Source organism: Hemicordylus capensis, chromosome 4 (assembly GCF_027244095.1).
Source record: "Hemicordylus capensis ecotype Gifberg chromosome 4, rHemCap1.1.pri, whole genome shotgun sequence".
NCBI classification, from domain to species: domain Eukaryota; kingdom Metazoa; phylum Chordata; class Lepidosauria; order Squamata; family Cordylidae; genus Hemicordylus; species Hemicordylus capensis.
In genome coordinates, this window is record NC_069660.1 from 93,466,749 (window position 1) to 93,489,853 (window position 23,105).

Below are 23,105 nucleotides of genomic sequence, written 5' to 3' on the forward strand. Positions count from 1 at the left end.
GTTATAAAAATATAAGAAATTTTGTCAACCAGACTCTCCTTAGAGCTAATTCTAGAATTAGATATCCAGTACAATCACATTATCCACATAATGAACAATAAGAGAGTAGCAGTGGACAAAATATGTCTGGTAGGGCAGTCAGTTTGATATATTGCATAAAGCCATCATATTAAAAGTGAAACCTTACATCTGGTTTCTTGTCCATAGGATCTTCAATAATTTCCCTTTCATCCCAGTATTCAGGTTTTGGCATATCAGGATCAATTATCTTCCTTGGAGGTAAGAAGTCCCAGTCATCTTCTAGATGGCCAGCTTCAGCCACATAATTATCAATCTTTACTTCATAAGTAAGATCTGGACGGACTATCAGGGTGTAGAGATGGGTAAAGTCATCGGTCTCAAAAAAGAAAAAGAATGAACATTATTGCACAGCAACAGTAACTTATTTTCCACTGTTTGAAACAAATGGTGAACTTTATCAGTTAAGACTGCATAACAGATTATAAACTAAATGGGGGGAAAAAGTCTGATACTCTGATTCTACTCTATCCTTTGTCAAACAGTGTGGAGACTCAGAAAGTTAGTGACACTGACTGACATCAGACCAGTACCGTGCTGGTGCAATGCTGGCTGACATACAGACTAAGGCTGTGCAGTTATGCAAGGGGTGATTTTCAGTTCTCTCTCTTTCCCTCTGAAGCCCACTGTGCCTCTCAAAAATATGTCCTTGAAGGTCATACTACATTCAGGGACATATTTTTGAGAGGTACAGTGGGTTAAAAAGGTAAAGAGAGATAGTTGAAAATCATCCCTCCCATGATGGCACCTTGGTCTGGATGTTGGTCACAGTTGCATCAGTGCAGCGCTGACCTGAATGTCAGTTACCACACCAGTGTTTCCCAACCAGGGTTCTTCCAGATGTTGCTGAACTACAACTCCCATCATTCCCAGCTATAATTTATTGTGGCTAGGAGTGATGGGGGTTGTTATTTATTTTATTTTATTTTATTTTAATTTATCTACCGCCTGGCTCCGAAGGCTCTAGTTCAGCAACATCTGGAGGAACCCTGTTTGGGAACGACTGCACTATACATTAGTATAGCACTATACATTACTTACTATTAGGATAGGACTGCTATGTCTCCTTCTGCACTGGGGGGTTTAAAAGTATGTAAATGGTGCCTCTATAGCAAGAGTGGCAATCCTAAATGCTCAGACTTCTTGCTCATGAGGACAGGCATAATAATGCATGGCCTAAGGTTTAGGCATAATAATGCATGGCCCTAGCTAAGGTACTGATTATTTTACTTTCCACTAGCATTGTCTTTTTGAGTCAGCTGTCAACCGGATATTATTAATATATTGCATTGTTACTTTTAACCACTAAGATTCTGCACAACTAGCTCTAGTTTTCTTCAGAAGGTTTCCCCAAAGATTTTTTGCTTAACTATTGTCCATTAGTCTCAAATGCTATGTCTTGTCATGTGATAGCTGCAAATGCAGATTTAATAGCTGCATTTGAAGAATATTCTAGTGCTTGAAACAGGCATTTTACTAAATATTCCATAAGATACTTCAGGGACTATCCTCAAGAAAATCAGTTCCAGGAGATGTATGGACACAGCAGGAACTGAGAAATGTGATTATGTAACCAAGACCTTAAGGAATACTATAGAATCTTCTCCCTTTTTAAAGACCCTGAACCACTTTCAGAACTGAACCACCTTCAGTTCTAATCTATGATAGAGTAAATGCCCTTTTAAAAGGAGGATAATTGAGAGCATACATTCTGCTAACTTCCTTGTATTGCTCACTGCCATCAGTTCCACTTCTAATATTTTAAGTAGGCTATAACTTACAAAAGCTTACTGAGTATCAAAATTAGTCTTACTCAGACTTGTTATATAACAATGAACTTTTAACTGTTCATTATGTGTAGAAAGCAATACACAAAGGCAGAAACATGCAAAAAGACAAACAATTATTAGAAACCACCATCACCCTCAATAAACAGGACTAGTCATTAATAATGTTTCTCAGATACTAAGAAAACACAGATTGTACCTCACATTTGATGTTCTTTTTGATCAAATAGTACTCATCTTTATAGTTAAAGATGACCTGTACTATCTTTTTGTCCTCTCCACATATATCTGGGCCTAGAAGAAAACAGTGTTTTGAAGATCTAAATGATTCTGGTCAGTTTTATCTGAACAAATATAAGTGTCTAATTTAATCACAAAGCAGTCTGTATGCAGATGAAACACCACCTTTTAAATAGAACTTTCATTTTATACTTCCTTTTCCCCAGAGGTGCAGCTAGGTAATTTTGAAGCCTGGACCTATAGGCCTTTAGAGGCCCCCACCCACCCCTGGCAGCAAGTTAACCATCTCTTACAAACACAGTGTATTTTTAACACATGGGTTCTTGAGCACACAAACAGCAACTGAACTCACAAGAATGTAAGAATATAAAACAGGTACATTTATGCAAATATGCATTAGCAGAAACATTTCAACATGCAACTTAACATATTTGTATTCCACATATTTCTTTCCCCAATTCCCCCTCTGTCTCTAAAGCAGATGTCATGCCTAGCTGCCTGGTGCAGGCCACAGACATGTTCGGCTGTGCAACACAGCGTGGGCCGGCAGTGTGGCAACCATACCACCTGAGACAGACTAAAGAGGATTTGGGGCCCCCCAGAGGGTGCAGAGGCCCTGAATTTTGAAAGTCCAGGGGTCAAAGCACCTCTGCTTATTCCCCTCAAAACCTACTTTACATTTAAACACAGAAGCAAAATAATCAGGGCACCAATGTCCCAACTGAAATCCAATAAACTAGGCCTTCTAGACCAGAATTTCAAAGGTCTGGATTCTAGGGTCACTATCCAGCAAACTAGCGTCACGAAGGCTGGTTAGATACATTATCTCCAGCAATTTGTTCAGGGCACAAACTGAAGAATTTAGAGCAAACAGCCAGGTATACGCAATCACCACTCCACCCCCCGGCAGCTGCTATAAATACAGTCAGTCTCTTGCTGCCTTCTTGCCAATAACTGGCTGCTTCTTCTCAACTCCTCTTGACACTTCTCTCACCTGTGTTCTCTGGGAGACAATGGCCACTCAGTCTCCTGCTCAGACTCAGACTCTTCCCTCCGAAGGGCATTCTGCCCCGTTGGCTCCTCCTTCAGCAACCGCTCACCCTGGCCTGTCTTGGATGCCTCTCCATTTGTATCATGAACCTGACTCTTCTCACATGTTTCCCTGTTGCCCAGTAAGTTAACTGCCCCACCCTCTTTTTCAGAGTCCTTGGGTGGGGGCATAACATCCCTTGCAAAACAACAGATTGCTTACCTAAAGCTGAGTGGTCTTCTTGTGGTCATAAATTTGTTCATATTGAGAATCACATTTGAGAATTTTCTAAAGCTCTCTATCCCTGTGAGCGTTTTTGGCAGGAGACTCTGAACCCCTCAGCAGCACAGTATCTGTCTTCCCTTAGTTCAAGTGTCTGCTGATCTGAAAGAGATTGAAACAGGGAGGAGGGATGGCTGTGTGAACCAACAGATGACCACTAGAAGAATCTCAGTTATAGGTACGCAACCTGTTGTTCTTCATCGTGGTCTCTGTTGTTCACACTGGTGGGTGCATCACAAGTTCACTTATCTGGTGGAGGTAAGGCAGTCACTGGAAGATGGCATTCAACACTGCTCTGCCCACGATAGAATCCCAGCGGGCTCTAACATCCAGAGCATAGTAGATGATGAATGAGGTAGGTTGAGCCCAGGTTGCAGCTCTCTAAATTACATCCATCGGTACATTCTTATCGAAAGCTGTAGTGTTGAGATAGCTCTGGTAGAATGGGTTCTGATAGGGGCAGATACAGGTCTCCTGGCGAACTGGTAAGCAAGGGAAATGGTGTTAACTATTCAGTGAGACAGGGCTTGAGACAAGGGTCGCTGTTCTAATGATACTCATTGTTGGATACAAATAAGGTTTTAGTTTTTCCAAATATTGATGTTCTCTCGGTATAGAAGTCTAGTGCTCCTCTAACATCTAAAGAATGTAGCGTCCTTTCAGCAGGTGTAGTTGAGTTGGAAAGAAAACTAGTAGCGAAAGTGGTTGTGATCTATGGAAAGTAGACACAACTTTTGGAAGGAAAGTCATATGCGGATAAAGCTGTACCTTGTCTCTGTGAAGACCCAGGACAGACCCCTGGCTCTGTATCAGAAGGTATGGGACTTGAGATAAGGGTTGGAAATCCCCTGTTATCTATGTCAGTAGCATGGGGATCCAGGGTTTCCTAGCCATCTGGGGCTATCAGGATTGCCCTGACATGATCCTCCCTGACCTTTTTCAGTGCCTCCGTGAGTAACGATATCGGAGGCACATGCTGATATTGGGAGTAATGGAGTGCTAGCAAAATTGATCGCTCCACTGATTTGCAAAGGCATCTCCCAGGAAGTGCGGGTCCCTCTCTGCCCTCGTGCAATATTTTGAGCCCTGATGGTTGACTGGTGACATGAATAGATCTATGTTTGGGGTGCCCCAGTGGCGGAAATCTGATTGGATCCAGTTGCCATTCCTGGGACATTGACATCATCCTACTGAGGAAGTCCACCAAGACATTGGCTTGACCTTGAATATAGACAGCTGCACCATTTGATGTCTCGGGCAACTGCCCAGTCCCAAATCTATAGCATTAAGTCCAGGAGTAATTTGGATCCTGTGCCTCCCTGTCGGTTGATGTAGGCTTTGGCTGTGGTGTTGTCAGCTTGTATTATGACATGGTGATATTTGAGCCTTGATAAAAAGCCTCTTAAAGCATTGTAAATTGCCAGGAGCTTAATATAGTTGATATGATACTGCCTTTTGTATGGAGGCCAATGCCCACTGATCCAATCGCTGGAATATTGGACTCCACAACCTAATTCTGATACATCTGTTGTGATTTGTACCCAAGGTCAGGGTGAGGTGAAAGGTGTCCCCACTGCTAGGTGAAAGCGGTTAGCTCATGCCTGGATAGACTGGCATACTGATTCAGGCAGGCATAGTCTCATGGACTAGCTTTGTTTCTGTGGGTTGAGGTGATCCAGGAAACATCACTGGGTTATCCTCATTCGTAGCCTTAAGTGGGGCAAAATGCACACAGTGGAAACCATTAAGTCTAACATTTGTTGAATCATCCTTGCCATGTGCTGAAGTTGAGACGCAGGATTGGCCACCAGAAGCGAGAGGTCTTGGATATGCTGAGTTGGAAGATGAACTTCAGATTGAAGACTACCTCCATCAATTGGATAACCCTGGTGGGGGTTAAGTTAGATTTTTTTGAAGTTTATCTGAAGTCACAGTGCCTCCAGGAGGAAACTGTAGTTTGAATACTGGCTGTTAGTGTTGTGGTGAATAGGAGCCAATCATCGAGTACAGAAACACATGAATGTTTTGATCTTGTAGATGTGCAACCACTACCACCATGCATTTGGTGAAAACATGTGGGGCTATGGATAATCTGAAAGGGAGGGCTTTGAACTGGTATGCAGGGGTTCAAAGAACAGAAACCAGGAGTGTTGCAGCCAGATTGTGATGTGGCAGTAGGTGTCTTTGAGCTCTATTGACGCGAACAATGCCTCTTCTGGCAGATGAGCAACAATATCTGGAATTGACACCATATGGAAACACTAGTATTCCACAAACTGATTTAGGTCTCTGAGATCCAAGATGGGTCAGAGACTTTGGGACTGTGAAGTATGAAGAATAAAACTTGTTTGTGGAGTTTGGAAGAACTGGTTCTATAGTGCCTTTCTGGAGTAGAGGGACGGAGTCGGGGAAATTTATTTGCTGACATAAATGGGAGGATGGTGTAGAAAATTCCATGGCACATCCAAAATGAATGATGGCAAGCACCCATTGATCATTTGTTAACCTTTCCCATGCTGTCAGATAAGGCCTGAGGCAAGTACCCATTCTGTTGATGCATGTGCCATGCGTGCTTCGCATAAGTGGGCTGCTTGTCCTTCGTCTGGGTCTGTTTCAGTGCAGAATATGATGAGGTATTCCAGAAAGCCCCATCACTGGAGATGAAATTAGTGATCTAAACTATGGGACTGGAAAGAAGACTTGTAAGTTGTTGGCTTATTCCATTTGTATGGCCTGGCAGACTTGGTCTGAGAGGAAGTGAGATTCATGGACTGGACAGTATCCCGCAGTTTGTGCACCCTGTCCAGCTTTTGGGAGGAGAAATTCTCCAAAGTGCCCTTTCTGCTCTCTCGCAGTGAATTATAGGTACGGGCGTTGCCTCAGAGTTGGGGAAGTAAGTAAGTTTATCCACTCCCCTCCTTCACCTATCAGTGGGAGCCAAAAGCCTGAGCCCCTCTCCGGGAGACTGTCAGGCTCACAAACCCCGTCCCGACTGATCTGCTCATCCTCGGCAGCCCCTGCCTTAAATAAATCCCTGCATCTCAGACGCTCCTCCCCGCTTTCTGTCGGCTCTATCTTCCCTGGCCAGGCACGTGTCCTGGACACCCAGTCGCTGGCCTCCACAGGGGGCTCATTCCCCAACTCCACCCCCCTGCCTTATCATTCTTCCAGCTGCTTGCAACTGTGGAGTTGCTTTCCTGGCAATTTCCTCTCCACCAGTCTGCTGCCTCTTGGGCGACGCCTGCCCATCCCCTGGCATCTGTGGCATGTCTCTCTGAATCCTCTCTGGCTTCTGAGAGGTAATTGCCCGGGCTGTCCTGGTGTCTGGAGCCCCTGGCTTCTCTCGGCACTCTGCTAGCTGGCTGGGCACACCTCCTTGTCTCAGGGAGGAGGGGAGGAAACCCCGACACATCCTTTCTATGTTCCATCAGTTCTGCCCCCCAATAGTGCTTTCCCATCAAAAGGGAGGTCTTCTATATGCAATTTGGCTTCCAGAGTAAGACCTGAAGATCACAGCTATGCATGGTATATTAGCGCTATAGAGGATGCCATTACTCTAGAGGTGCAGTCTGCCTGATGTCTCAAAGAATGCAATTATTGCTTGGCCAGTTGAAAAGCTTCCCTTCATATGACATTAGTGAGTTCTTTTTGATCTGATACCAGTTGGTGCAGGTAATGGCCTAACGTTTCCCACAAGTAATTATAACGACCCATACAAGCCTGGTAATTAGCAATTTTTAGCTGGAGCATAGAGATGGAATATAGGCAGTTGCTTATAGAGTCTAGTTTTCTCCCCTCCCAGTCTATGGGAGTTGCAAGAATTCTATATTTGGACTTTTGATTGTACTACCTCCACCATGATTGTGTTCAGAGTAGGATGCTTCTGCAGAAACAATTGTCCAGTTGCACCCTATAGAAAGACTCTATATAGAAGTTGGCTGAGGGAGGATGGTTTCTCCCAGCAAGACTGGGTAATGTTTAGAAGCGATTTAAATGTTGGAAGTGTTCTCCGAGGCTTGTGGTTGTTGCTTTACCTGTAGACCCAAGGAACTGGCCATGCTGTGGATGTACTCTGAGTGGCTTTTAAACTCCTTTTTGGGGCACTCAGATATGCGCTCTGGGATTCCATCTACTGGAGAAAAGTGAGTGCTAGACCCAGAACGTTCTGTTCCTGCTTCTAGGGTTCTTTGTGTTCAGGTTCGCTATCTTGGATTAGAGTCGGGTGGTGGTTTAGATACTGAATAATGGTGACTTGGTGCAGGACAGCTGAAATGGTGCAGTCCCTTGGTACTGAATCGAATTGGGGCTGAGGTTTGGTTTATTTATTGTTCAATTTATATATTGCTTTTCATTTAAATAATCTCAAAGCAATTTACAATATATGGTTAAAACAATACACAATTAAAATACAAGAAGTAGAGCTATTAATATGAATATAAAAATAATCTCTATTTAGAAATGTACAAGCCTCTCTAAAACAATAATACATAAAACACAGAGCAGTACCAGCAAAAACTAATCTCATTTAAAAGCCTGGGTGAAGACCCACATCTTTGCTTGTTTCCTAAAAACTGTGGTGGAAGCTGAAGAGTGGAGCATTCCAAAGTTGTTGACTAGGAGGACTCAGGACCTTGTCTGAACCTGAGCATTGAGATACAGGTGGTGGCTGTGTAAGGCAAGATCATGATCTTGTATGGGGTTGATGGCTAACCCGTTCACAGAGCCAAGACCGAGAGCAACTTCGGTACCTAGCAGGGGACCAGGAGCACCTTTGGTGTCATGCTGGGGAACCCCTAAGATGGTACTGAGAGTAATGGGGCAATGCCAGGACCTGCTCCATTTTCAGGTGGATTGTGGTGAAGGAGATCTGGAGAAAGTAGAATATCTGTCATCCAGTGAGATTTCAAGTATCTGGAGCCCTAGGATCTGGGCTGATAATATTCTCGAACTAGAAGGTTTCGGTCGGTATTGATGTCTCTCATGATAGGAGTAATCATCTTCTGACTCATCTTCAAAATAGTCCTCCATGTATATGTCTATCAGATTACCTAGAAACATAGGAAGCTGCCTTATATAGAGTCAGACCATTGGTCCATCTAGCTCAGTATTGTCTACACAGATTGGCAATGGCTTCTCCAAGGTTACACGCAGGAGTCTCTCAGCCCTATCTAGAGACACCAGGAAGGGAATTTGGAACCTTCTGCATGCAAGCATGCATATGCTCTTCCCTGAACAGCCCCATTCCCTAAGGGGAATATCTTAAAGTCCTCACATATAGTCTCACATTCAAATGCAAACAAGGGTGGACCCTGCTTAGCAAAGGGGGCAATTCATGCTTGCTGCCACAAGACCAGCTTGGCATATAAGAATCCTTGGAATGGCACTTTTCCTTGTAGGGACTCAGGACTGGATGTGGGTCCTGGTGTGGTTCCCGCACGGGTTCCAGACAGTTACTCATTCCTAGTGTCGGTGCTGGTCAAAATCGTCCTGAGTGGTCTGATGGCAGGTTCGAGATGAACACAACAGGAGAAAACACCTCCTGTTTGAGGTCAGATGCATTTGGTTCCTGAAGGAGATTGACTACTTCCTCCATGGTGAGGAGTGGTTCAGTTGGTATTGAGGTTAGGCCAAGTTGTAGAGGTTCTGTGGGCACTGATGGAGTAAAGGCTGCAGGCTTTGGTGTAGGTTTCTTTGGCAAAGACTACAGTGATGAAGTACCAAGTTTGGGGTTTTGAAGAGGAGCTGTTGACTGCTGAGAAGGCACCAGCTGCTGCTGCTGCTTCTCCTTCATCACCACCACCACCACCACCACCACCACCACCACCACCAGTGTCTGACGTTGAACCCAGTTTGTGTTTGGATTCAGTAACTTCTGGCTGGGATTCTGGTACCGAATACACTTGGGTATTTATAGTAATCCCTTCCAGGATTGAATAAGGCGTCAGAGTTGTCCCTTGCGGGATAGAAGAACATATTGGGGCTACTGGAGAACTCTGATACCATACCAGGTCCTGGAATTCCTGGATCGGACGGGTCCATGACAGAGGTATCTGGTACATTTTTGTACCGAAGAGGACATTTTTGTTGCAGCAGCCAAAGCCTTTCCCCAAAGGATAGAGCAAAGTCTCTGGGCTCTATTTTTCCATGCATACTTGGTAAACCTTAGGCAGTGAGAGCTGGTATTAACCCTATGGGATTCACCCAAGCAAACACAGCAATGAGAATGTCTGTCTAATTTGGGATTTTAACACGGCAGACTCAAGACCTCTTAAAAATGACCTTACTCACCATACAAGGGTGAGTGAAGCAAAGAAAAAATTACCCCTGCCAAAGGTGGGAGGCATGAAAAAAGAATATATTCCCTCTCTTGGAGTTAAAAAAGAGGGGGAAAGAAAAAAGGAAGCAATTGTGGGAGGGGCGCGGAGCTAAAGCAAAATGCAAAACTGGATAGCAAGGAAAAAATTATAGCATAAGAGCAAGATATAAAAAGTAAAATGTGAAGTTGACTAAACGATAGCAGGTTTTTTTTTTAAAGCAAAAGAGTCAAAGAAGGCACTTCGAAGTCAGAGCTGTTCACTCAGCGGCAGACAATGAAGAACTGAGGGAAGACAGATACTGTGCTAATGAGGGGGGCGGAGTCTCCCACCAAAACCCTAGCAGGGATAGAAAGCTTTACAAGGTTTCTGAATGGAATTTCTATACAAGCGTGAAGCCTCACCTGTGTAAACAACAGAGACCACAACGAAGAACTCCAGGTAACACATATAATTTTTAAAATAAATTAAAATCAATAATGTAATCAAAGTTTATACAATAAGGGCTCACGACCTGAACAATTTTAGTTAAAGGACTAACTATGATTGCTGAGCTGTGCATGCTCCTGTGGAGGATGATGTGAGAACCCACACTTTACCAGCAGTCATAGTCCCACCACCACAGTTAGCTAGGATTAAACTATGATCAGCAACTGGTAAAGCATGGGTTCTCAGATCATGTTCTGTGGGAGCATGCCCAGCTTGGCAACCTTAATTAACCCTTTAACTACAATTGTGTGGGTCATGAGAACAAGCCCTAACTGATTCTAGGTGATGGGTATTGTTGGGAGATATGCTGCCAACAAACCTCAATCAATAGTTTCTTCAAAAAACAGAGCCAAAAATTTAAAGAGAGCAGGGGGCATCTCAGTGACTGAAGGCCTGAATAAAAAGGGCAGTCTTCACTTTCTTCCTAAATACTGGCAGAGAAGGAGCCATGTTGATCTCAACTGCGTGCAAGTTCCACAGCCTGGGGGCAATCACTGAAAAGGCCCTGTCCTGTTTGCTCGACAAATGAGCATCAGCAAGTGTTGGCATGCAGAGCAGAGCCCTTCCAGCTAATCTAATCATGGATAAATTCAGCTGGGAGCAGGTGGTCCCTAAGGTACCTGGGGCCAAGCCATTTAGGGCTTTAAAGGTAATAACCAGCACCCTGGATTTTACCCAGAAACAGATTAGGCACCAGTGCAGTGCCTTCAAGATTGGAGTAATATGTGCACTGTGAGCAGTCCTAGAGATCAATTTGGTAGCCACACTGTCCACCATCTGTTGATTCCGAATATTTTTCAAAAAGCAGCCCCATTTAGAGTGCATTGCAATAATCCAAACACAACGTTACTAAGGCATGGGTGACAGAGGCCAGATCAGCCCTCTGCAGCTGGCACACCAAAGCTGAGCAAAGGCGTTCCTGGCCAGTACTGTCACCGGATTTTCTAGGAGCAGAGCTGGATCTAGGAGAACCCCCAAGCTGCAAACTTGCTCCTTCAGAGGAGTGCAACCCCATACACAACAGGATGAAACCCCATACACTAATCAGGTCTTCTACTAATCACCACCACCTCCATCTTGCCAGGATTAAGTTTTAGCTTGTTAGCCCCCATCCAGCTCATCACAACTTCCAAACAATGGTTCAGACCCTCCTCTGCCTCCCTGGGATCAGATGCATGATGAGACAGAGCTGGGTGTCGCATGCATATTGTTGATTCAGCTGCATATTGTTGACACTGAAGCCAAAATATCTGGATGTTCTCCCCCAATTGTTTCATTTAGATGTAAGACAGCAAAGTGGACAAAATTGAGCCCTGTGGAACCCCACAGGCTGGTGGCCATGGGGCTGAGCAACAGTCCCCCAGTAACACTTCCTGGACCCAAGCCTCCAAGTAGGATCAGAACCAGTCCAAGACTGACCCACTCCGCCCCAACTCAGAGAGGCGGTCCAGAAAGATACCATGGTTAATGGTATCAAAAGCCTGTTGAGAGATCTAGCAGAACCAATAGGGATGGACTATCACAAGGGACAAGAGATTTACCCATAGCCAGATTGACATGAGTCTAGATATTGTGTGTCATCCAAGATCCTCAGCAGCTAGGCTGTCACCACATCATCTTGTCGAAAAAGGGAACATTAGAAACTGGTTGGTAGTTATTAAAATCAGAGGTACTGAGAGAGGGTTTTTTCAATATAGATCTAATGACTGCCTCCTCTTTTAGAATAGATGGAAACTTGCTCTCCCTCAATGAAGTATTAACAGTAGCCTCCAGCCACCTAACTGTCCCCCCCTCTTTGGAGGCTTTTATTAGTCAAGAAGGGCAAGGATCAAGAGCACACGATGATGCCTGCATGCTACCAAGGATCTTGTACCTATTGTCAAACTCCATAAAAAGCTCCACAGTGAATGGAGCACAAGTCAATGAATAACTATTGGCCATAATTAGGTAGATGATATCTCTATGTTCCTGCCACTGGAACTAGGATGCTGGCTGGATAGATTCTCAAGTCTGACCTGCAGGCAATAGTAGGGAGAATGCCAGCAGCCCCTGTCCAGCCCACCATTGCCGGCCCCCCCGCTACGCCTGACATCAGATGTGCAGGGGGCTTTGTCATGTTTGCAAACGGGGCCACGTGCACCCATTTGCAGATAACTTACAGCCAGCACCACGTTTGCAGTGGCCAGGAGCACCTTCCCCTGCTTATAAAGGCAGGGAAACGCATTCCCGTCCAGACTGGGAACCCAGTGCTGGTTGAAGCTTTTCAAAAACAGAGCTGCGGCTCTTTGACACACCCACTCCAGTGCAATGGTGGCTCCACCCCTGCCAGCAGGGTTCTTCCTATGTTCTTATGAAACAATGCTGTGAGCTCATATGATATGCTTTGCAAGTATTAAGAGAGCAAACAAACCATGGAAAGGATCCAGATCAAATTAGTAATAACTAAGTCCTATTGAAATTAATGGTGCTTAGGCATGACTAACTTAGTCTGGATCCAACCCACTAATACAAATAGTGAAGGAGCCCAAGGAATATGAAAGCACAAATCCCTTGCAATCATTTTAAAAGGAAAAAAAAAATCCTCACAGCCAATTGCACTGACCTGACAACAGCCATTTTAAAAGAACTTACCAAACATAATGTAGTACTTAGTATCTTCATTCAAAACCTCTTGATTCAGGTCTGCAGGAAAAAGTTTAACATAGGCACCACCACAGTCAACCTGTTGGTCATATTTGACCGTAAACTGAAGCACTAAAGTCTGACCTTCATTGTTGAAGGGCCGAAACCTTGCTGATACTGCATAATATTTAGTGTTTTCAGTTGTCTGCAAACCTAAAAAGAGAATACATCGTCAACCAGCTAAATAAAGCTACAGTTTAAATGCTTTGATGAACTCTCACACACAGATACTTCTCATTCTCTTGAAAGATATAATTCCATCACTATAATTGAGAAGACAAATATGGATAATGCATATTATAATAATTACAAATATTACATCTCTTGTTAGGCATCTTGTTAATGAAAAGTGGAAACATCAATGTACAAAACACTAAACCTGATTACTAAAGGAAATTCCAAACTTGTCTAAAAATTCATCAATAAATTACTTATAAAGTCTGCAGATTGTTAGGAAAAAAAATGTGAGGAAATGGAGAAGTCTGAAAAAGCAAACTAAAAATGCAAAAGGATTCATTCAAACAACATATTTATTGAAATGCTTTTAAACTCTATATGAAGAGGTGAGGGCTTCCCCTCTCTCAAGTGGCAACAGATAACATTAGTTGCTTCTTTGGGATATTAATTTCCATTGAAGTTACTCTTTTGAAAATGTTTTGAGAGCTTGGCTTAGCAAACTAAACCAAAATTCAAGTCTTCTTTATTTTCCTTGGCAGATTAACCATAGGAACTGCACTCTTGATAACTCAGCAGATACTTTATTTATTTATTTATTTATTTTTGCATTTATATACCGCCTTTCGTTAAAAAGATAACCCCAAGGCAGTTTACAAAAGTTAAAAACATACAATAAAAAGACAATTAAAAAAACATGTTAAAAGTATAAAAACATATAAAAACAGGCATAAAAACAATACAACAAATACAACAAATAAAAACACAGAGATGCCGCAGTAGAAAACGATCATGTAAAAGCCTGGGTAAAAAGCCAAGTCTTTAAAAGCTTTCTAAAAGCCGTGATGGAGTCCGAGGAACGAATGGCCACCGGGAGAGCATTCCAGAGTCTGGGGGCAGCAACAGAAAAGGCCCTGTCCCGAGTGCACGACAGCCGGGCCTCCCTCATTGTCGGCACCTGGAGCAGGGCCCCCTCAGATGTCCTTGTCAAGCGGGCAGCAACCCTTGGGAGCAGGCGGTCCCTCAAATACCCCGGGCCCAAACCGTTTAGGGCTTTAAAGGTCAAAACCAGCACCTTGAATTGGACCCGGAAACGAACCGGCAGCCAGTGCAGCTCTTTCAAAATGGGGGTGATATGTTCCCAACGGGCAGCTGCGGATAAAACCCTCGCTGCCGCGTTTTGCACTAGCTGCAGTTTCCGGATATTCTCCAAGGGCAGCCCCACGTAGAGCGCGTTACAGTAATTCAGCCGCGACGTGACTAAGGTGTGGGTAACCGTGGCCAGATCTGCCTTCTCGAGAAAGGGACGCAGCTGGCGCACCTGCCGAAGCCGTGCAAAGGCACCCCTGGCCACCGCCTCCACCTGAGCTTCCAAAAGCAGAGCCGGGTCCAGTAGTACCCCCAAGCTGTGTACTTGCTCCTTCAAGGGGAGTGCAACCCCATCCAGAACCAGTAAAATCTCCTCATCCCGATTGGCTCTCCTACTGACCAACAGTACCTCCGTCTTATCCGGATTCAATTTCAGTTTGTTAGCCCACATCCAACCCATCACGGCCTCCAGCCCCCGATTCAGGACATCCACCGCCTCCCTAGGATCAGATGACAAGGAGAGATAGAGCTGAGTGTCATCCGCATATTGCTGACAACTCAGTCCAAATCTCTGGATGACCTCTCCCAGCGGCTTCATGTAGATGTTAAACAGCATGGGGGACAAGACCGATCCCTGCGGGACCCCACAGGCCAACGGCCACGGGGCCGAGCAGTAGTCCCCCAGCACCACCTTCTGAACCCTCCCCTCAAGAAAGGACTGAAACCACTGCAACGCAGTGCCTCCGATTCCCATACTCGAGAGGCAGCCCAGAAGGATACCATGGTCGATGGTATCGAACGACGCCGAGAGGTCCAGCAGAACCAACAGGGATGCACTCCCCCTGTCTAGTTCCCGGCGTAGGTCATCCACTAGAGCGACCAAGGCAGTCTCAGTCCCATACCCGGGGCGGAAGCCAGATTGAAAAGGGTCCAGATAATCCGTATCATCCAAGATCCTCTGCAGCTGGGACGCCACCACACGCTCTATCACCTTGCCCCAAAAGGGGAGGTTAGACACAGGTCTATAGTTGTCCAGGTTGGAGGGATCAAGGGAGGGCTTTTTTAATAGAGGTCTTACTACGGCCTCCTTAAGGCACGATGGCATCCTGCCCTCCCTTAATGAAGCATTAACGATCACCTCCAGCCATCTACCTGTCCCCTCCCTGGCAGCTTTTATTAGCCATGAAGGGCAAGGGTCAAGAGCGCACAAAGTCGCCCGCACACTGCCCAGGATCTTGTCCACATCCTCAGGCCTCACCAACCGAAAAGAATCCAACACAACGGGACCAGATGGTACCAAAGGCACGTCTGCTGGAACTGCCAAAACTCTGGAGTCCAGGTCAGCACGGATGCAAGCGACTTTATCTGCAAAGCGACAGGCAAACCGATCACAAAGAGCTGTAGATGGCTCCTCCCCCATTGTCTGGGGGGATGTGTGGAGCAAAGTTTTCACCACATGAAACAGCTCTGTTTGTCTGCATTGAGCAGACGCAATGGAGGCGGAGAAAAAGCATTTCTTCGCCGCCCCCACCGCCACGGAGTAGTCCCTAAAATGGGCTCTAACCCGTGTTCGGTCGGATTCGTGATGACTCTTCATCCAGCGTCGCTCCAGCCATCGCCCGAGTTGCTTCATCGCCCTAAGCTCCGAGGAAAACCAAGGAGCAGAACGGGCTCCACCATGCCGGAGAGGGCGTTTAGGAGCAACCGTGTCAACAGCCCAGGCCATCTCTCCATTCCAGAGATCAACCAAGGCCTCGACAGGGTCACCAGCTCTGGACACTGGAAACTCCCCGAGGGTCGTCTGAAATCCAAGCGGATCCATAAGCCTCTGGGGGCGGACCATCTTAATCGGCCCACCACCCCTGCAGAAGGCAGACGGAGCAGTCAAACTAAACCCCACCAGGTGATGATCTGTCCATGACAAGGGAGTGGTCTCAGATTCCCCCACCTCCAGATCATTTATTTCCCGGTCGGCAAAAACCAGATCTAGAGTGTGTCCCGCCACGTGGGTAGGGCCCGATACCAATTGAGACAGGCCCATGGTTGCCATGGAGGCCATGAAATCCTGAGCCGCACCCACTAGGGGGGCCTCAGCGTGGACATTGAAATCCCCCAAAACAATAAGCCTGGGGGAACCCAAGGCAACCTCCGACACCATGGTCGGGACACCAGCAGAATCCCCAGCCTATCTCGGAGGCCCACCCTCAAGGACAAACACTCGAAATTCTGAGATTGCCTGACCGGGCACCTGGAAACGGGGAGAGTCTCTCGAAAGATGACTGCAACGCCTCCTCCCCGACCTTCGAGGCGGGGCTGCTGCACGATCTGGAAACCTGGAGGACAAAGCTGAGAGAGACCAACCCCGCCCAGCGCATCCAACCAGGTCTCCATCACGCATACCAGGTCAGCACGCTCATCCACAATCAGATCGTTAGTGATGTGCACGGTCCGGAGAAGTCCGGACCGGCACCGAAGGGGGGCCTTGTTTTTAGGGCGGGGAGGGCTTGCTTAGCCCTCCCGCCTCCTTGCCCCTGCCAGCGCCTGTATTTTCTAGTATAGGGGCGCTGGAAACCAGCCGCCCCGCCGCCGCCGCGGCGAAAGAGCCCCCAATGCCAGCCCTCCCTCCCTCCCAGCTAGCTGCCCGCCCGCCCGCTCGCTCACCGCTCTCCGGATAGGAAACGAGAGGAGCTCCGGCACAGAGCTCCTCTCGTTTGGAAGGCCTCCGGCAGAATGGTGTTTTGCGCGCGCGCGCGCATCGCAAAGCACGCCGTTCGCCGGAGGCCCGGTCTACCCGCCGGGAAAGGGCCGGGTAGACCGGGCCTCCGATCGCTGGGTAGACCAGGCCTCCGGAGGCCCGGTCTACCCAGCGATCGGAGGCCTGGTCTACCCAGCGATTGGAGGCCCGGTCTACCCGGCCCTTTCCCGGCGAGTAGACCGGGCCTCCGGCGAACGGCGTGCTTTGCGGCGCGCGCGCAAAACACCATTCTGCCGGAGGCCTTCCAAACGAGAGGAGCTCTGTGCCGGAGCTCCTCTCGTTTCCTATCCGGAGAGCGGTGAGCGAGCGGGCGGGCGGGCGGGCAGCTAGCTGGGAGGGAGGGAGGGCTGGCATTGGGGGCTCTTTCGCTGCGGCGGCGGCGGCAGCGGGGGGGCGGCTGGTTTCCAGCGCCCCTATACTAGAAAATACGGGCGCTGGCGGGGGCAAGGAGGCGGGAGGGCTAAGCAAGCCCTCCCCGCCCTTAAAGGCATACCCCCCCACCCGGACCCGAACCAGGCAGGGCCGGACCGGCAGTTTGGCCATTCTTTGGAATGGCCGCCGGACTGGTTCGGGCACACCACTACAGATCGTGGATAAGAGATGTTTTTGTGTTAACTGACCTGGCATTCAGCAGCAGCACCCTAATCCTCGAAGGAGTGTTCCCAGAGCTCCCTAGGGTCAGAGGGTTGGGAGAAGGGCCGGAAAAGGGAACAGGCTTCAATTGCCTGGACCGATTTCCCCTGTAACGGCCTGCCCAACTCCCACCGCCATACCTCCCTCTGCCTGCTACCTGTGATATTGCCGCCCCCACTCCAGACCCACTTTTTCGCTCTCCCAGGCACATCTCCCCAGACTAAACCACCACGGCTTCTTGGCTTAATAAAAAACCAGGACCAGACTTGTGTAATATACTGTATATATTATGAGATAAACTATATATAGTCAAAGCATGGGAAGATATTTATTGTTTTGTTATAAGCCACTCTCAAAGTATCAGGTGGAACATAGTGGGTGATGCTAAATAGGAAAAAATACAAAAGTGAGCATTAAGTGAAAACTGTCCCTGGTTCTTCCCAGTCACGGATAGAGAACATTATTGGCTTCTTATCAACTAATGGTCTTCCTGTAATTCAGATATTCAGAGATATATGGAACACAAAAAACTGTTTGCTATCCCCCCCAAAAGTGAATGCATTTTAATATATATAACAATTGGTACATGAAGTAAATAAAAGAGTCTGGATAGTCCAGAAGTGAAATATTTACTTCTCAACCCATAGAGATATCAACCCGAAAGTGAAATATTTCAAACCACAAATACTCTGCAAACAAGCCAAGATATACTCTGACACTTTTGTATATGACTTACGGAAATACAAAATGCTGTATCTTTCTGCTTCTCCTGCTAAAACCTGACAGCAGGGCTGCGGAACATTTGGCTTTGCCAATTCTGCTTCTGCTAGAGAAGCATAGAATGTTTCCCCTCATGGAAGTCACACAGAACAATGATTATGAATTGATTAATGCATTTCCTTCCTCATCCTTGGTTGTTCTCAATATCACCCACATATGTGGTTCCTAGAAGGTTGAAAATGACCACGGAGATCATTTCCGACCATCATTTTGTCTGTGGGAGCCATTTTGCGGCTCATTTCGTCAAATTAAACAAAAGGAGGGGAGAATCCAATTTTGGGACTTTTTGGGACCATTTGGGAATTTGGGGGGGGGGTATTGCTGGATGCCAGGAGACCCATGGAGCATGGTAGGACACTTTATTTGGCCAGTTTCAAGATTTGGGGGCAATTTGGGTTTTTTGTTTTTAAAGTCTGGGAACCCAACCCCCACAGTCCCAATGCCTCATTATCCACAGTTTTGTTACCTGTGGTAATCTGCGGGGATGGAACCCCCACGGATAATGAGGTCCACCTGTATACTGTCTTGGAAACACTGCCCCTTTTGATCACAAGCAGTTGTAAACAAATGTCTGCAACAAAACTGCCAGGCTGTCTGAAAAGTGAGAGTGCTAGCAAGCTTTTAACAACAACAACAACAACAACACATAAGGTGAATGTTCTCTCTCATACCTGAGATCTGGCTGTTTTGAGAAATACATATATGCACATATACACAAACCTCAATTTATAAACAGCAAGCAGTATTAAAATAAAGATCTCTTGGCAAAAGTAAAAACACGCCTTTTAATACTAGGCTAAAGAAAATGGGAATTTTAATGTTTTTTCTTGTATAACCAACCCCTGCCCAAGCTTATTTTCAAATGTGCTAAAAGTTTGATATGGTGCTTGGTGAAGATAAGGGAGGCATTGCTTATCAGAAAAACCCACTGCAAGTATACAAGCCTGTGGTTTATATAAAAGTAGCTTCTTGAACTGAAACCTACATATGTATGAGTAGTGATATGTATTGATGGGATAGCCAACTTGAATCAATTCTGAAATATCTTAAAATATCCAAATGTACTGAGCAACTTGGATAATAAATCATAAATATGGACACTTTAACACTCACATTACAGGGAGTAACAGAATCTTAATTTAATATAATTAACTGAGTTTAGGTAATACAATGGTAAAAGACAAGATACAAAGCTGCCTGTCAGGAAAGGACAAGAGAGCATGCAGTAAATCATTAGAGAATATTCACTATAAATCTCACTTTCCACAGTTGCCTGATTAAAGAAATGCATTATTTTACCTTTATCTTTTTCTCTATCTCCATAAAATCTTCCCGCTGATATCCGAAATTTACCATAATCAGTTCTGTGTTTAGACTGAACCCATCGTTTTTCCCATTCATCTGGAAAATGGGGGGGGGGGGTGAGTAAAAATTTACCAGAAGATAATAGACAACTGTTATTTTGCAAGATGTGAAACATGACTTAGCATGCAAATAAACTTGTGACTGCAACGCATATGGACTCATCCTTTAACATCTTGAGCCTGCCTTTATTATTTATTTATTTATTTATTTGGTTTTTAGACCACCCTTACAGAATAGCTCAGGGCAGTTCATAAATATCATAAAACAGTTAAAATCAATCAATAATCGGGAATAAAAATTTTTAAAAATACAATAAAACAGCTAAAAATAAAACAATTAAAAACCTTATAAAAACCCGATACATTGAAAACCCTTTAAAACATTTTTTAAATCCTGGAAGGCCAGGCCAAACAGGTAGGTCTTTAGGGCTCTCCTAAATGCCAATACAAAATTCAAATTACGGATTTCTGCAGGGAGCGCATTCCACAATGTAGGAGCGGTTACAGAGAAAGCCCGCCTCTGGGTCGCCACCAGACGAGCCAGTGGCAACTGGAGCCAGACCTCCTCAGATGATCTAGGGTGTGGTGGGGATCAGACCGAAGAAGGCGCTCTCTAAGGTAACCTGGACCTAAGCTGTTCAGGGCTTTAAAGATAATAACCAGCACTTTGTATTTTGCCCGGAAACATATCGGCAGCCAGTGCAGCTGTTTTAAAACAGGCATGATATGGTCTCTCCGAGTTGCCCCGCAGACCAGCCTGGCTGCTGCATTTTGAAATAACTGAAGTTTCTGAACTACGTATAAAGGCAGCCCCACTTAGAGTGCATTACAGTAGTCGAACCTGGAGGTTACCAACTGGTGCACCACTGTTCTGAGGTCATCCTCCTCCAGGAATGGACGCAGCTGTCGGATCAGCCTAAGCTGATAAAAAGTGCTCCTGGCCACAGCCTCCACCTGAGATACCAGGGTGAGGTCTGAATCCAGGAGTACTCCCAAGATGCGCACCTGCTCCGTCTGGGGGAGTGTAACCCCATCCAGGACAGGAAGATCTAACTCATCCCTCAGATTCTGAGCCCCTACAATGAGCACATCCATCTTGCTTGGATTCAGCTTCAATTTGTTATCCCTCATCCAGCCCATTACTGCCTGTAGGCAGGCATTTAGAGAATGAACGCCATTTCCTGATGAAGCAGATGAAAGAGAGAAGTAAATTTGGGTGTCATCAGCATACTGGTAACACCCAGCACCAAATCTCCTGATGACCTCACCCAGCAGTTTCATGTAGATATTGAAAAGCATTGGTGACAGAATGGAGCCCTGAGGGACTCCATATAACAGCTCTCATTTAGAAGAGCAACTGTCACCAAGCTCCACCATCTGGAATCTGCCCAAGAGATAGGAGTGGAACCACTGCAGAGCAGTGCCTCCTATCCCCAACTCCCCCAGGGCGATCCAGAAGGATACCATGGTCGATGGTATCGAACACTGCTGAGAGATCCAAGAGAACCAGCAGAGTCACACTCCCTTTGTCGATTCCCCAATATAGGTCATCCATCAGGCTGACCAAGGCTGACACAACCCCATAGCCTGCTCTAATGCCAGTTTGAAATGGGTCTAGATATTCAGTTTCCTCCAAAATTGCCTGGAGCTGGTCGGCTACCACCCTCTCTACCACCTTGCCCAACCAAGAGAGATTGGCCTATAACTATCCATTGCCAAGGGATCCAGTGAAGGCTTCTTAAGAAAAGGCCTAATTATTGTGTCCTTCAAGCACGGAGGCACCTTACCCTCCCTCAGCAATGCATTTATGATATTCACCAGGCCTCCTCGAATAATCTCCCTGCTAGATCGAAGCAGCCAAGTTGGGCAAGGGTCCAGAGAACAAGTGGTGGACTGCACCACTCCAAGCAGCTTGTCCACATCCTTAGGAATCACAGATTCAAACTGATCCAACCTAACACTGCAAGAAGGATTGCTGGAGACCTCCTCCGTAGACCCTGCAGAAAAAGTGGAATCTAAGTCGGCCCGAATACAGGAGATTTTATCCACAAAGAACTCACTGAGGGCATCACAGCAGAGCATCTCCGGGAGCCGATTAGAAACAGAAGGAGTGGAAATTAGACTCCTCACTACCTGGGATAACTCCGCTGAACGTTAACCTGCGGAAGCAATGCGAGCTGACCAGAACTTCTTTTTTGCCGTACGCACTGCCTCTGCGTAAGCCCTCAAGTGGGTCACATGCTTCATCCTGTCAAATTCGAGACTTCTCCACCTGCACTCCAGTCGCCTACCCAGCTGCTTCAACCCTCGCAACTCCTCGGTATACCAGGGAGCCGATTTTGAAGCGGGTCTGGAGGGACGTTTAGGAGCAATCATGTCTACTGCTCTGGCAAGTTCCTTGTTCCAGGTTCCCACAAGGGCATCAACAGAATCGCTGTCAGTACCAACTTCGAAACTCTCCAAGGCCTTTGCCTACTGGGTCCAGCAGCCTTTTTGGGCGGACCATCTTAATTGTTCCATCACCCCTGCAGGAGTGTATTGTGGCCATGATACCAACCTTAACCAGGTAGTGGTCCGTCCATGACAATGGGGAAACCACCGGATCCCCACCCACGGAACTCCCCCCTGATCCGAACAGAAGACCAGATTGAGCGTGTGGCCAGCAACATGAGTTGGCTCAGATACTAGTTGGGATAGGCCCATAGTTGTCATGGCTGCTATGAACTCCTGAGCCGCACCAGACAAGCCACCCCCAAAGTGGATATTGAAGTCCCCCAGGACCAAAAGCCTAGGACACTCCAACACCAACTCCGTGACCAGCTCGGACAGCTCAGTTAGAGAGTCAATTGGGCAGCAGGGTGATTGGTACACCAACAGAATCCCCAATCTATCCCTGGTTGCCAGCTTCAAAAATACACACTCAATATAAGTCAGCTGCCCCACAGGGGCCCTGGTGAGGAAAATGGTATTCTTATGGACCACAGCCACTCCACACACCTACACCCCGCCCACTTCCCCTAACCTGCTCCACAACAGAATAACCTAGAAGGAGAAGCTGAGCCCACACTGGACCACCCGCCTCCCACAACCAGGTCTCAGTTATACATGCCAGGTCAGCTCCCTCATCCATGATCAAGTCATGAACAATTTCGATCTTATTCTGAACTGTCCTGGCATTACAGAGGAGCAAGGCCAGGCTCTGTGGGAAATTGGAGCTGTTCCCCAAGGCCTGAGAGTTGACAGAGCAGCTGGAAGTAGAAACCGTTACTAAATTACTAGTTTCCTTTCCCCTGTATTGGCCAACTGCTCTGCCTACACCAATTCTTCTATTCCCCACCACTACAGCAATAGCCGCCCTAGAGCTACTGGATGCACCCCCTGCAATATCCCACTCAGGAGAGCCCATAT

General features: G+C 46.4%; 1 protein-coding gene across 10 annotated transcripts in view; it reads right to left on the reverse strand.

Annotated features, from left to right (window-relative positions):
- Positions 1-23,105, reverse strand: part of LOC128324868 (calreticulin-like) — a 62,376-nt gene that overhangs the window by 25,707 nt on the left and 13,564 nt on the right. For 8 of the 10 annotated variants that reach the window (XM_053249971.1, XM_053249970.1, XM_053249974.1 and 5 more), the window contains 4 exons: positions 19,633-19,734; positions 12,852-13,055; positions 2,065-2,159; positions 188-397 (listed from right to left, as the gene is read on the reverse strand). In XM_053249971.1, coding sequence (XP_053105946.1) covers positions 188-397; positions 2,065-2,159; positions 12,852-13,055; positions 19,633-19,734 — 611 coding nt within the window. The remainder of the gene's footprint in view (positions 1-187; positions 398-2,064; positions 2,160-12,851; positions 13,056-19,632; positions 19,735-23,105) is intronic. The other 2 variants (XM_053249975.1, XM_053249977.1) reach the window with 2 other exon arrangements.